The sequence below is a fragment of the Crinia signifera genome, chromosome 4, assembly GCF_055691185.1.
Source record: "Crinia signifera chromosome 4, ASM5569118v1, whole genome shotgun sequence".
Classification (NCBI taxonomy): Eukaryota; Metazoa; Chordata; class Amphibia; order Anura; family Myobatrachidae; genus Crinia; species Crinia signifera.
In genome coordinates, this window is record NC_139220.1 from 285,739,897 (window position 1) to 285,752,423 (window position 12,527).

Consider the following 12,527-nt stretch of genomic DNA (forward strand, 5'->3'; position numbering starts at 1 on the left):
AACAGGATTCCAAAATGTCTCAACATAATTTATTTTTTTTTAACGTTAAAATGTACAGTTTTTTTCTGAAAGCACTTACTAGAAAGGAGAGGGAATGGGAACTTGGGGTGAAAGTATTATTACATACAAACCAGACGGGGGCAGTCAGTACCCCACAACGTCAAGAAAAGGCCGGAGGAAAGGAAATTAAAAAAAAAAAAAAAAAAAAATATTAATAATAAAATTACAATATGAGGCAGGAGAATAAAACCATTTAGAAATAGCCATTATTAAAACCCTAGAAATGTACCGGAGGGAAGAGATGTGAGTTTGTATACATATCATACGGACTTTGCCTTCCTATAACCATTAGTAAGGAGTCACAGTGTCAATAAATAGCTGGCAGTCTGAGAAACTGAGTGTCCTATGCTGTATGTAACTGGACTGCTAATCGCGTTGTGTGTGAATGTAGGTAAGTAGATGTCGCAGTGCAGTCCTCTGGAAACTGGAAGTATGTTACTTTAATATTCACCATGACCAGTTAAGTGTGACCAGGCAATGATACTGTGATGTCTGTCTATTCAGGGGATATGCATAAACTGTCATTCGCACGCACGCTCACACGCGCGCTCACACACACAACTTCCAGCTGACTTGCGCTCGGATAAAATACCTTATCTTCACTCTGCATTAACGTAATCAAAGTCCAATTTGGTACTACGTAGTGGACACAACGGACAAACGGCATCTGGCATAACCTCTCACACAGGTCGATAGTTGGTAATGCTGCCAGAATATTATCACACTATGCTCAAAAAAATGATCAGAGTATTTTTGGGGGTCACAAGCTGTTTCCGATGGACCATTTTCCCATGCTGGTTATTAGCATGCAGCACCTGAGGTCAGCGTTATACATACAGCACGAAGCAGACTATTCCACAGCGCACAACACACGTGTTTATAACTTTACAGTGTAAACCAGACTAGATGTTGCAATTCTATTGTTTTGTGTGAGCCATTTATAGATGGCACTACTTCTGTCGTAAACATCCATTTATATCTTCATGTATGTATACGTGTCCCTCAGTGTGTGTGCGTGCACGCATGTATGCTTTCAATTCAACCATAATACAGATTCCATGGACAGTCACATCTCTCTCTCCACCATCCGATCACACCCGCCAGTGTTATGTTTGATAAACAATTTTAAATAGATCTATTGGTTTTCACACAGGCAAGAACAGGACATTGTTATAAGTATGGCAAATTGGTCTATGTATTCTTACATAATCAGAACCGGTCACAGCTATATAAAAGACAACATGGCAAGTGTGGAAGAGGATGGAAGAAACATGGAGGGAGGAAGAGTTGGATAGGAGCGTTGGTGATGAGGGAATATTAAATATCTGTACAGAGGCACTGGTCTTGTGAGGGAGTGGGTTACATTTACCCAGCCACTGTCATTTTGTACATCTGCCTCCGCGGGCACACAAAGTGGCAGGCACACATTATTGCTATGACAAGGTGTCCATCAACACCAGTGTCAAAAGCATCGACATACTATATAGTAATAAGGATTTCCCTTTTAACACTATGCGGGAAATGTGGCAATGGGGTTAAAACCCTAGCCTGCCCTCCATGGATCTGAACATATCAGGCGGAGAGTGACAATATATATTATAATATATACATAGGGTCTCTAATCTAAATATTTAAACACAAAATAAAATGTAAGAGTATTAAAAACAAATAAACAAATGAGATGCTGCCATTTTACACATCTGATTAATAGCGAGAAATTTCCACCCCAATGCACAAGCATATACACACTTATGCAATGCTTAGGTGTGGGGGGGGGGGGGGGGGGGCTGTCCTATGCCCACTCAATGATGCCGATCGGTCCAGGACCCATTATCCTCCAGTGACCAGGGCTCTGAGCACAGATTAAGGGGGGGACAAATGCAATACTCATCAAGATGCACAGACAATAATATGACCATCAATTTGATGACATACACAAACTCTTCCTATACACCTCCCTTACATCTGCGGCAATAAGTGCTTATTATTAGGGTAAAAGAAGAAAGACGTCAGCCGGTGAGGTACACAACAGAGGAGCATTAAGTTACGGAGGAAGGTTATGTGTGTAAGATATACATGCTATGCCATAGGCCAAAGCAACCTACCACAGACCACAATTAGTTGCAGATGGAGAATGTGTGACAGAAAATGCCCTTATTGCTTTAGGCTATAGACCATAGCATGTACTTAAGCCAGTTAGGCCCGCCCCCACAGTTAAGGGTTGCTTCCCCCGTAACGGTTGGAAACGGGAGATTCTAGATTTCAGTCATAATGCTTAAATGCTCTTCTGCACCCCAGCAGGTGGTTTTAAAAGTTTTTCTCCCTTCGAACCTCATCGTAGAGATTGAAAATGATGAGCAAAAGAAAAGAGATAGCGGATGCACAGTTAAAGTATACAGTGGTCGCGGCTGTAGGGAAGCCTGCGACGGAATAAGGCTACAGGGTTACATTTTTTTTTTTGTCTTTACAATTTGTTTTCTTTTAAACTTGAATTCTAAAAACAAGATTTGTCACTTTCCTATTTCCGTGCGAATATCCGCTAAAACCGTTTGAATCTGCTATTTTTTCTTTTTTTTTGTTTTCCTTTATATTAAAAAAAGAAAAATTAAAGGAGAGGGAGAAAAAATAATAATAATAATAAATTCCACCGACACTTTCATATAAACTGGAGAGTGAGAGAGAAATGGAGAAAAAGAAAAAATATTTTTTTTTCCTACAGAAAACCCCACAAAAATTATATTTTTTTGCGAGTGGAGGGAGGGGGGAATAAAATAACAATAAAAAAAACATAATATTAAATCTACAGCAAAGGGATAAAAGGTAGAGGGAATAAAAGTCCTGTCAGTATAAAAGGCCGTATTTATAGTCTGCAAGAGAAAACGAGGGGCAGGCGGGTAACTTCGGGTGACACCGGTACCTCCCTCATCTCCTCATATAGGGCGAGTTGAGAGTTTGTTTGGGGACAGCTGGGGAATTCATATAGGAGTGGTGTGGAGGAGGTGTGTACATCATATTTCCATGGGGATTCGGCTGCATAGGTTGTTGGGTATAGGCTTGGGCACCCATCATGCCCATGCCAACCTGCATGGGGTACTGTGATGTCTGGTTCATATAGGCTGCATTGCTATGATATGAGCTGTTGACCATAGGCTGTGACATGCGGTACCCGCCCATAGCATTGAGTTGGTTCATGGTGTTGACATTGTACGGTGATGTGGGCATAAGATTGACACCCATGTTCATACTTCGCTGGACGGTGAGTGCCCGGGTGGTAGGCTGCATACCAGGCGTGCTGCGCCCATACATCTGCTGCTGGTGAGGGGAGGGAGCAGCGGGCAGTGGTGCAGATTTGGAGCGGATGGAGATATGTGCCTTGGCAGACATCTGACTCTGAATACGCTGGCTATGTGGGATGCCAAGGTTGCCTGCTGACATGTTACACTGGAGTAGGTTCATTGAAGGAGGTGGGGTCATGGTGGCTTGTGCTTGGGGATGAGAAGAAGTGAGCTGGGACAGGCCTGAATTAGAAAGGGACACACTGTTTGCATAGGAGGTGACGGCCTGCGCGTGGCTGTAAGGCATAGGATGGGTGTCCATGATCGTGTTGGTAAGCTGCTGCAACTTTGCCAGGCTAAAGGTAGCTGAGGGCTGGGAGTAGCCACCAGCCCCAAAATCACCTGGGTATATGCTGAGATTGCTATTACTCTGGTCTGGAATCTCCATGATCATTGGTGAGGGGCCAAAGCTGTTGTTCATACTGCACTGGGACATAGAGGGCTGCTGTTGTTGTTGTTGTTGTTGCTGCTGCTGCTGGGGGGGAGGCTGTGGTTGGTGTTGCGGTAATGGAGGTGGTGGAGGCGGCGGCGGTGGTGGCTGGTTGTTGTTGCTGCTAGGAGGACGCTCTGAGGCACAACTGTGTGGTGATTTGATGCTACAGGCCTGTGTGGTTTGCAGCATGCTTGCCATTCCAGCCATTTGTTGGCTCACAGCACACCCATTCTGTGCCATGCTGGCAGAGGAAGGCAAACCCCCAGCTCCATTGTTATTTCCACCACTGGCATAAGAACAGCTGCTTTGTGAGGAAATGCTGCCGCCCCCCATGCTGGAGTCATAACTGCTGGGATTTTCATAGTTTTCGGTCGTGCTCTCAATACTGCCCAAGTCACTAAACCCACTATCAACCACCTGCTGTGAATGGTCTGATACTGAGGGAACATCCATCATTGGACTGGTCGTTTCCAGGTTCTGCATAGAAGGAGCAGAGAGGGAACCTGCATCTGGACTAATCTGGGGGTACCCGCCTGTTCCACTACTCTCCAGGGCTGGAGGCACACTGGGACTGTTAGCTGACCGCACAGACTGACTTGGGTGGGAGTGAACAGAAGATATCGGACTGTCATGGGCTGAGGGATGGCATTCATCTGACAAACCCAGCTGTGGGTCCTCCTCTGCCTGTGTAAAACTTTGTAATGTCTGGCAGGCCGTCAGAGTCTCATCCTCACAATCTCCATAGGTGCCATCATCACGCTCACTTCCTTCTTCCTGTGTTAATGACTGCACTGCCTGCACAGTCTCTAAATCTAGTTCTGTGTGTGGGATTTCTTCTTCCCCATCCTCCTCCTCCTCCTCTTCCTCCTCTTTAGGTTCTTCATCTACCTTTTCTGAGCGGTCTTCTTCCTCCTCTTCTAGGCATGAAGGTTGATCGGTCCCCCCCAATGCTTCCTGTTCACACTCAACCTTCTCTTCCTCTTTACTACTTCCAACACAAGGCTTTTGTGGTTCAGACTCTTTAGGGGCGGGGACATGTTCCAATTCTTCCCCTTCATCAGCCTCCTTAGCTCCTTCATCTTCATCATCTGCATCATGGTCTTCCTGCTGATTTGCTGCAGCTACTGCTACCTCTTTTTCATCCAGCACTCGCTCTTCCTCATCCTCTTCTGGCTCTACTTCCTCGACAACAGCTTGGGGCTCTTCAACAGTGTCCCTCGGTTGTTCTGGAGATGTAGAGGGATTTTCAGCTTCCCGGGTAGAGCCGTCACTACTGCTGGCACTACTACTGCTGCTTTCAGAGGGGGATGCTGGCTGCACAGTAGCAATTACAGGCTCCTCCTCTTCATTGGCTTTTTCAGCTACTGTTTGTGCCTCCTCCTCTTCTTGTTCCTTTATCTCGGGGACTTTGTCTTCCGCAGGAGCCACTTCCTCTGTTCGTATCCTGGGTTTGCGTCCTGGCCTTGAGGGAATTGAAGGTGTAGGAGCTGGTGCAGGTGGTGGATTCCTATTGAGCTTGAATCCTGGTTTACGTCCTGGTCGTTTTTTCCACTGGAGAGGTTTCCTGCTTTTACCCTTGGGCCAACCTTTCTTCTTCTTTACAGGGGCTGGATTAGCAGGATCAGGCAAGACATTCGCTTTCTCTGGAGCTCGCAGGGTTGAGACTGGTGGTTGTACAGATGACCCTGAAATGACATACAGAAAGTGAGGCCACATGACATGTCAGTCAAAATAGGACTACACCATATTTGTATAGGAAGGAAAGATTATTATTAGTGTGAATAAACATTGCAGTCTAACCTTGCAGTTGCTCACTGTTTAATCTCCTCCTGCTGCTTAGTGGGCGGCTACGTCTTAGCAGGGTGTGTGGGGTGAGGTAGGGGAAATAGCCTGGTGGGAATGGGCCACCACGGCCGTTGGCCTCCTCTTCGGGTTCTAGTCTTGGCATCGGACGTTCGGCATCCGAGTCGTCGAATGGCTCATCTAAAACCTGGGTGGTCTCAGATATGGTTTCCGTCACTACGCTACTGTTGTGATGGTGCTTGCGTCTTCTCACGCGACGTTTCCGATGAGGTCCCGGCTTCTGGGACAAAGGAGAGAGAAGTTCTCAGAATAAACCTTACCACAACAGATGTGTGTGAGTAACTTGGATAAGTTTGCTAAAACCATCAGCAAACAAACTGTAGCTGCCACAATTTACAACTGATGGTGCAAAACTGCGCACATTGCACAGGAACACAAACCATCGACTTGCAAGTTCAATACAAATGCACAGCACAATGTCTCGGGGTCAGCACCGCAGCCTTTGTAAGCTATTCAACTCACTATCCAACTGTGACCTTTCAGGGCAGGTTATTATCGGACAATGACCTGTTCTGTAGCGTGTGCTGTGACATGGGGCCTAATTCAGACTGGATCACAAAGCACATGCTGTACTGCCCCCCCACTATAAACGTGAACCTGAAGCGTGGCGAGCGGCGGCGGTACGCGTCCTACGACCTTTTCATACCCCCACTAACCACGTCGGCGTGGAGTTGAGAATATAAAGTGTGGCGAGCGCAGCGAGCCTGAAGCATTGCGAGCCCCGCGAGGGGACGCGGATACCTTTACAGGTATCCGCATCCCCTCGCGGGCTTCACAGGTATCCGCGTCCCCTCGCCACGCTTTATATTCTCAACTCCACGCCGACGTGGATAGTGGGGGTATTAAAATGTCGTAGGACGCGTACCGCCGCCCCTCGCGGGCTCGCCACGCTTCGGGTTCACGTTTATAGTGGGGGGTGGCGTGGGGGTGCATTTAACATTGTAAGCACCCATTAGGGTGCTTATACAATTTTTAATCGCATCGCATTGCATTGTATGGCATTGTATGCCATATACAATGTCATACAATTTTAAAATTGTATGACATTGTACAACATCGCACAATATCATATGCCTTATGGTATACGATGCGATGGGCGCCGCTATAATACACAAGTACCGAAAACACTAATACTGTATGCTTGGGTCTAGGCCAGTGGTTCCCAAACGTTTTTGAATCACGGCACCCTAGAGTATCAGAATATTTTTCAGGGCACCCCTAGGCCAAAAGTTTGTTACCAAAAATAAAAAAATAATTAAGTTGTGCTTAAATGTCATCTTAAGGTCCAGTTATGTGGTGAAGAAAATGATTCACTTCTGTTTAGCCACATATTTTATAATTGAAAGCAGTTATTCTGCCTTTTACATTGACCATAAACAATTTCAATTGGTTCTGGACCACCATCCTGAGGCACCCCTGCAAGTGCTCCGAGGCACCCCAGGGAGCCACGGCACACAGTTTGGGAACCACTGGTCTAGGCCAAAATGTTCAATACAATGGAAACGTTAAATGCGTTTGACAAAATTCTAAAACAAATGATAACTGATTCACTTAAGGTGCCCATACACTGAGGAGATTTAGTCAGATTTTGGGCGATTGCGACCAAACGGCCTGTTAAAATCGGCTTTCCCTGACATGCTGTCAGTTCCGATGCGCGGTCCCGTGCGTATCGGACCTGACCAGGTGGTCGGACCTGCTCCCATCCGACCGGCCATCCTGGGACCTCCCTCCTGGCGGCGAGGCGGGCGGGAATCAGGGACGCATGCAATCCATCACAACGCATCGCATGTGTCTCTGCCGCCGGGAAGGTCCCGGGTGTCCGTACACTGCTGCGAGACATCTCAGTAATGTATGGGCACCTTAAGAATCAGACATCACGGTGTCTCAGAGAGGTCACTGCATCACGGAAATTTGAGGAGTTAAATCCCAGAGCCCACACAATGGCTACGACTACTGTGCATAGGCAACAAGAACACTTAAGGGCATTGATGTGGTTGCTCACCTTGCGTTTGAGTGTGGGCTTTGTAAGTATAGGTGGGGAATCTGAACGCAGACTGTGGTTCTCTTCCTCATCATTCTCCTCATCGTCGTCCTCTTCCTCCTCGCTGCTCTCACTAAACCGTCTCAATTGGGGGCGCTCATTCTCATAACGTTGAGCGAGTCTTTCCTGTTGCTCCATAAAGTCCCTTCGTAGCACAGAATCTGCCAACCGCTTCAGCCTTCCCCTCCGAGAGCCGGAGCGCCCTCGTTCACCATTACGCCTAGGAGGTCCTGGGGCCTCTCTGGCCAGTAACTGCAAAAGGTCTGCACTGCGGTTGGAAGAGGAGCAGGGTGCTCGCCCTCTTCGTCCTCGTCTCCCTCGCCGGCCTCTACCCGATGGTGGATTGTTAGTGGGCAACAAGTCCTGAAAATGACGGGTGTTTGTGAAACAGGGCACTGGAGAGGATGAGCTGACTGGCCGCGGCGGGCTTTTCTTTTTCTCCACAGGGCAGGTGTCTCTTTCCTTGAACTCCGCAATGCTTCTCAACATTGGCTGCTAAAGATAAAAATGTACAGATGGTGAGCTCTTTAGCGAACATGACACAAAAAAGTGGCAATTATTAGCCCAGAATGTGACCTCTTGCATATAAAAACAAAAACATCTATTTATTCTCGGATATAACATCCATGTAAAGGCAGCATGTTTTCATGCGATGTCCACGGTGATGCTAAGCAGTGCACTTATGACTATTTACTTCATCCCAGAACATGGCTACCAGACTCCATTATCTGTGGGTGGCAAGTGAACGTTACCATTACTAGAGATACCTGTGTTTTGGACAGGACACTACGGAGCGGGTACAGCCACGACACTCGTGTTGTACTAAACCATTCTCTTAGATAAGCTGAAACGATGTAGAGAATTGAAATTACAAAAATGGAAATGTAGAATACTTGCTACATCTATTTTCCAACCCTAGAAATTAATACACATGGAATTCCATTTCTGAAAGGACATGCCACCACGTAAGTACAGGGACCTTCACAACCGGAACATATAAATATCCACATAAATGGATACTCACATGATTTTCCTGGACAGTCTGCCTTTCACTCTCCTCTTCTTCAGACTCCGCCTCATCGTCTGACACAACAGAGTTGGTGACTATGACCGGTGTCCATCTTAATGCCTCTGGATCCACCTCCACCTGCCGAGGTCGGGCTTGCAGGCGGTCCATGTGTGTCTGGATTTGTTGTTCTCGATGCACCAGCACAATTCTAGATAAATTAAACGTGGCACAGAAGACACGGGTTAGTGCTGAAGTAAAAAAAAAAAAAAAAAAAAAGATGGGAAAAGATATAAAAAGAAATTAGATGAAATCTTACCGATCCCCTCGCAGTTCCAGCATATGCAATTGTTGTAGTGTGGCAGCAATGTCCTGAGGGCAGATGCCAGTCAGTTTAGTAAGTTTCTTGATACTCAACTGGCGCTCCTTATTGTAGTGCAGAGTCTCCAGTACAACGCTCTTCCAGTAAGCCATGTAAGACAGACGGCCCAGATCAGAGAGAGGCTTCTCTGGAGAGCCGGCCTGACCCTCCTGCTTGGACAGGAGGTAACCTGAAAGAAAAAGAAACCGTTAGGTGTGGCACCAGCAGTCAGCGAGGGGTGGTTAGAGCTGGTCAAGTATATGTCTATGGTAGTATTGGCCAGTTGTAGAACCTTTGCCAGAGTTCTCAATCAGTGTAAAGACAAGCTATATAGTGTCACTTATCACTGCAGTAGACACTCCCCCCTCCCCTCCCGTAGTCTCCTCTCCTTACTGAAGTCTATGAGGAAACGGCCATATCCTTTTCTCTGGTACTGGGGGAGGATCATGATGCAGGACACGTTGTACTTCTGCTGGCAATGCTTCTCCTGAAGACAAACGAGAGGGACACAGCAATGTGTTAGAGCACAGTACACACAGCCAGGAAAGGAGGAGATAGAAGCACCTGCTGCAGAACACCTGAAATCCTTCCCTGCAACTGTTATAATGTATACGATCACTGCATTAAAGTTCTGGACTCAGTCTACCCCACCACCACCCCTCATTCTCTTAATAGCAGTGGGAGACATTGCACCACTGATACATCATAGGGGTGTATTCAATGATTTTTGCAAGCTGAGACAGCGAGCAGTGCTGACTGAGCGCCATCAAAGCTCGCCCAATCAGTATACAACTGACCCCATGCACACGCCGTTTACCCCTCGTGGAAACGGCGTGTGCGGCCGCTAAAACAGTGAGGCTGCGGCTAAAAGCAGTGGGCTCCCTGAATTAGCCACGTGCCTCGCTATTTGGGGGAATTCTCGTCATCCTCTGACAGCGAGGATCCCCCTGATACGCAGAATAGGGTGATCATCCGGCGCGGGGGGGTTAAACGGCTTGTTTGATCCCTGCCATTTAACCCCCTCACTGGCCGCATTGAATACGGCCCACAGTGTTGTCCTCCTGAGAAGCTGCATCTGATCACCATTTCCCTAATAGGAAGTAAGCAGGAGCCAGAATGTGTGTGTATGCTACAAGGTTTCACAAGGGTACAGTCAGTTCTGTCTGCCCCATTTCCAAGATGGCTTGGTCAGCAAAATAAACTGACAGCACTTACTAAGGGATTTCCATATACACTGTGTCAATATCCATATTGCAGTGCAGATTCTAGTCTTTTAAAGAGGAATTCTGGGTTTTTTGCCCCAATGCTTTAAGAAGGAAAAGTAATAATGTCACATCTTGAATTTCCATTTTAAAGTTGTAGTCTGAGAATAGCTAGTTTATTGCTAGAAGATTCCACAGAAAAACCAGGGTGCTAGGACTCTCCTCACATTGTGTGTGTGTGTATCCAGTTACTGCTCTATATGACGGGCATTCTAAGGTTTGTGCATGACAGAATAATGCCACACCAGGCCCACTAAAGCCTTCCCTGTGCATCCCAAGCCAGCACTCACAATTCCATTCTGCCCCCTTGTGGCAAGAGAACCAACTCTACAGATCCTTTGCTTTTGAGTGTTTAGCTCTGATGGGAGGGACAAGATCCCAGACATTACTATTTATTTTCAGATTTTCCAGGGAATGGCAGATTACATGTGTGTGTCATCAGCTCTATCAGAAATCCTTCAATGCTACAAATCATAGGTATATTCTCTACATCCCAAGCACAGAGCAACATCACAGGTAGGCTGAGAGACTACACAGCAGTTTCAGAAAGGAAACCATTACAAATACATATTCAATGGGACAGTAACATCTGTACCAACATTGGTTAATGCTGCAAACCTGAATTAGGATTTTTTTTTTAAATACTGCATTAGACTAGTGAAAAAAGGGGCATATGCAAAAAAATAACCCCAAGAGCATTCTCAGGACTGATAATAAAACAAAGCAATCTTCGTGACCTACATAAAGAAACAAAACAAATATAGCACTAGATATCCAAAACGAACAGATGTTATATAAATTTGTTAAAATCGGATATTTCCACAATGCAATGCTGCCCGCGAGAACACCTACAGCAGAAGTTTTCTGCACATCAATCAGTGGAGACCAGAAAGACCTCCAGGACAATGGAGAGAACAGAAGGTGTGGTCACCCGCACAACTGCTTATACTGATACAGTCTGATAAAGGTCACTGTGACACAACCACATTGTGATTACTCTTCCTAGTAGGCCATCTGGAATAAACCCCACAAAACCATAAATCTGCACAACCTAATTTCTAAAAACAAAAAAGAGCCGAGCAAGGGGCTGCCGCGTCCCGCAGAGAGGAGACATTTATTTGCCCTGCGTGTGAAGTTGTCCGCTTACCTTGGAGAAATATCCAACTAGGTGACAACCTTTAGCATCATTCTGAGTTAACACATAGAAGAGGAAGGGTTCCACATCATAATACAGGGTTTTGTGGTCGAGGAAGAGCTTGGCCAGGAGGCAGAGGTTTTGGCAGTAGATGGTGCTCACCTTTCCATCCACCTGCAGACAGAATAATAGTTCTATTGATCATCACCAACATTATACACTACAGCACTTTTCTACCAACAGAACATTTTTTTTACATTGCATGTGTGTGTGTGTGTGTGTGTGTGTGTGTGTGTGTGTGTGTGTGTGTGTGTGTATGATCAAATGAGCGGACATGTGGTACCCAGGGGGAAAACTATTGAGAACCACTATCCTACCGGAAACAATTGTACAACTTATGCGCGCAAGGGTCTATATTGTGTAGTATAGATGTTTCAGTACTACTTCTATTGTGACAGGATTATCATACTTGATTAATGGTAGTGTTCTGCGTGTGTTGTCGGACAAGAAAGGGGAACAGACTGATGAAATAAGACAAGCACAGACAGTTCCAGGGCATGAGATCAGGACACGGATGTATGACTGAAGGTGCCCATACACGTTACAATTATTGTTATCGCATCTCAGTTTTGCGATGAGATAAGATCTGCGCAGCACATACTTTTTGTACTAGATATATACAATAATTGTAATGTGTATGGGCACCTTAAGTGTATAGGAGAGTGGGCAGTTGCTGACAAGGGGATACTCCATCAGTTATTGTCCCACTTACCTCAAAGACAGAGAGGTTGTCCTTGCGATAGATTTCGTTGGCAGGCGGGTGGAACCAGCCGCATTTTTTCATGTGCTGCTGTAGCATGTTTTGACTTTTCATGTAACGGAGGCAGAATTCACACAAGTATAACTTGGGGAGCCTGAACCGGAGACGGAAGGGTAAATGTGTGTACAATGATACATGTATGAAGACAACGGGAAAAAATACATTTGGTGCAGAATTCAGCACCAGGGCAGCAGAGAGGTTTTAGTGGTGG

At 46.1% G+C, this 12,527-nt stretch overlaps 1 protein-coding gene across 3 annotated transcripts in view; it reads right to left on the minus strand.

Moving 5' to 3' along the window:
* Positions 1–7: 7 nt before the first annotated feature.
* The window catches only part of KAT6A (lysine acetyltransferase 6A), a 51,458-nt gene continuing 38,938 nt past the window's right edge, over positions 8–12,527 (minus strand). The window contains exons 10-17 of one of the 3 annotated variants that reach the window (XM_083184880.1): positions 12,269–12,410; positions 11,509–11,670; positions 9,493–9,586; positions 9,058–9,289; positions 8,757–8,949; positions 7,694–8,227; positions 5,629–5,908; positions 8–5,513 (exon numbers count right to left, since the gene is read on the minus strand). In XM_083184880.1, coding sequence (XP_083041006.1) covers positions 2,983–5,513; positions 5,629–5,908; positions 7,694–8,227; positions 8,757–8,949; positions 9,058–9,289; positions 9,493–9,586; positions 11,509–11,670; positions 12,269–12,410 — 4,168 coding nt within the window. In that variant the 3' untranslated portion in view covers positions 8–2,982. The other 2 variants (XM_083184879.1, XM_083184881.1) reach the window with 2 other exon arrangements.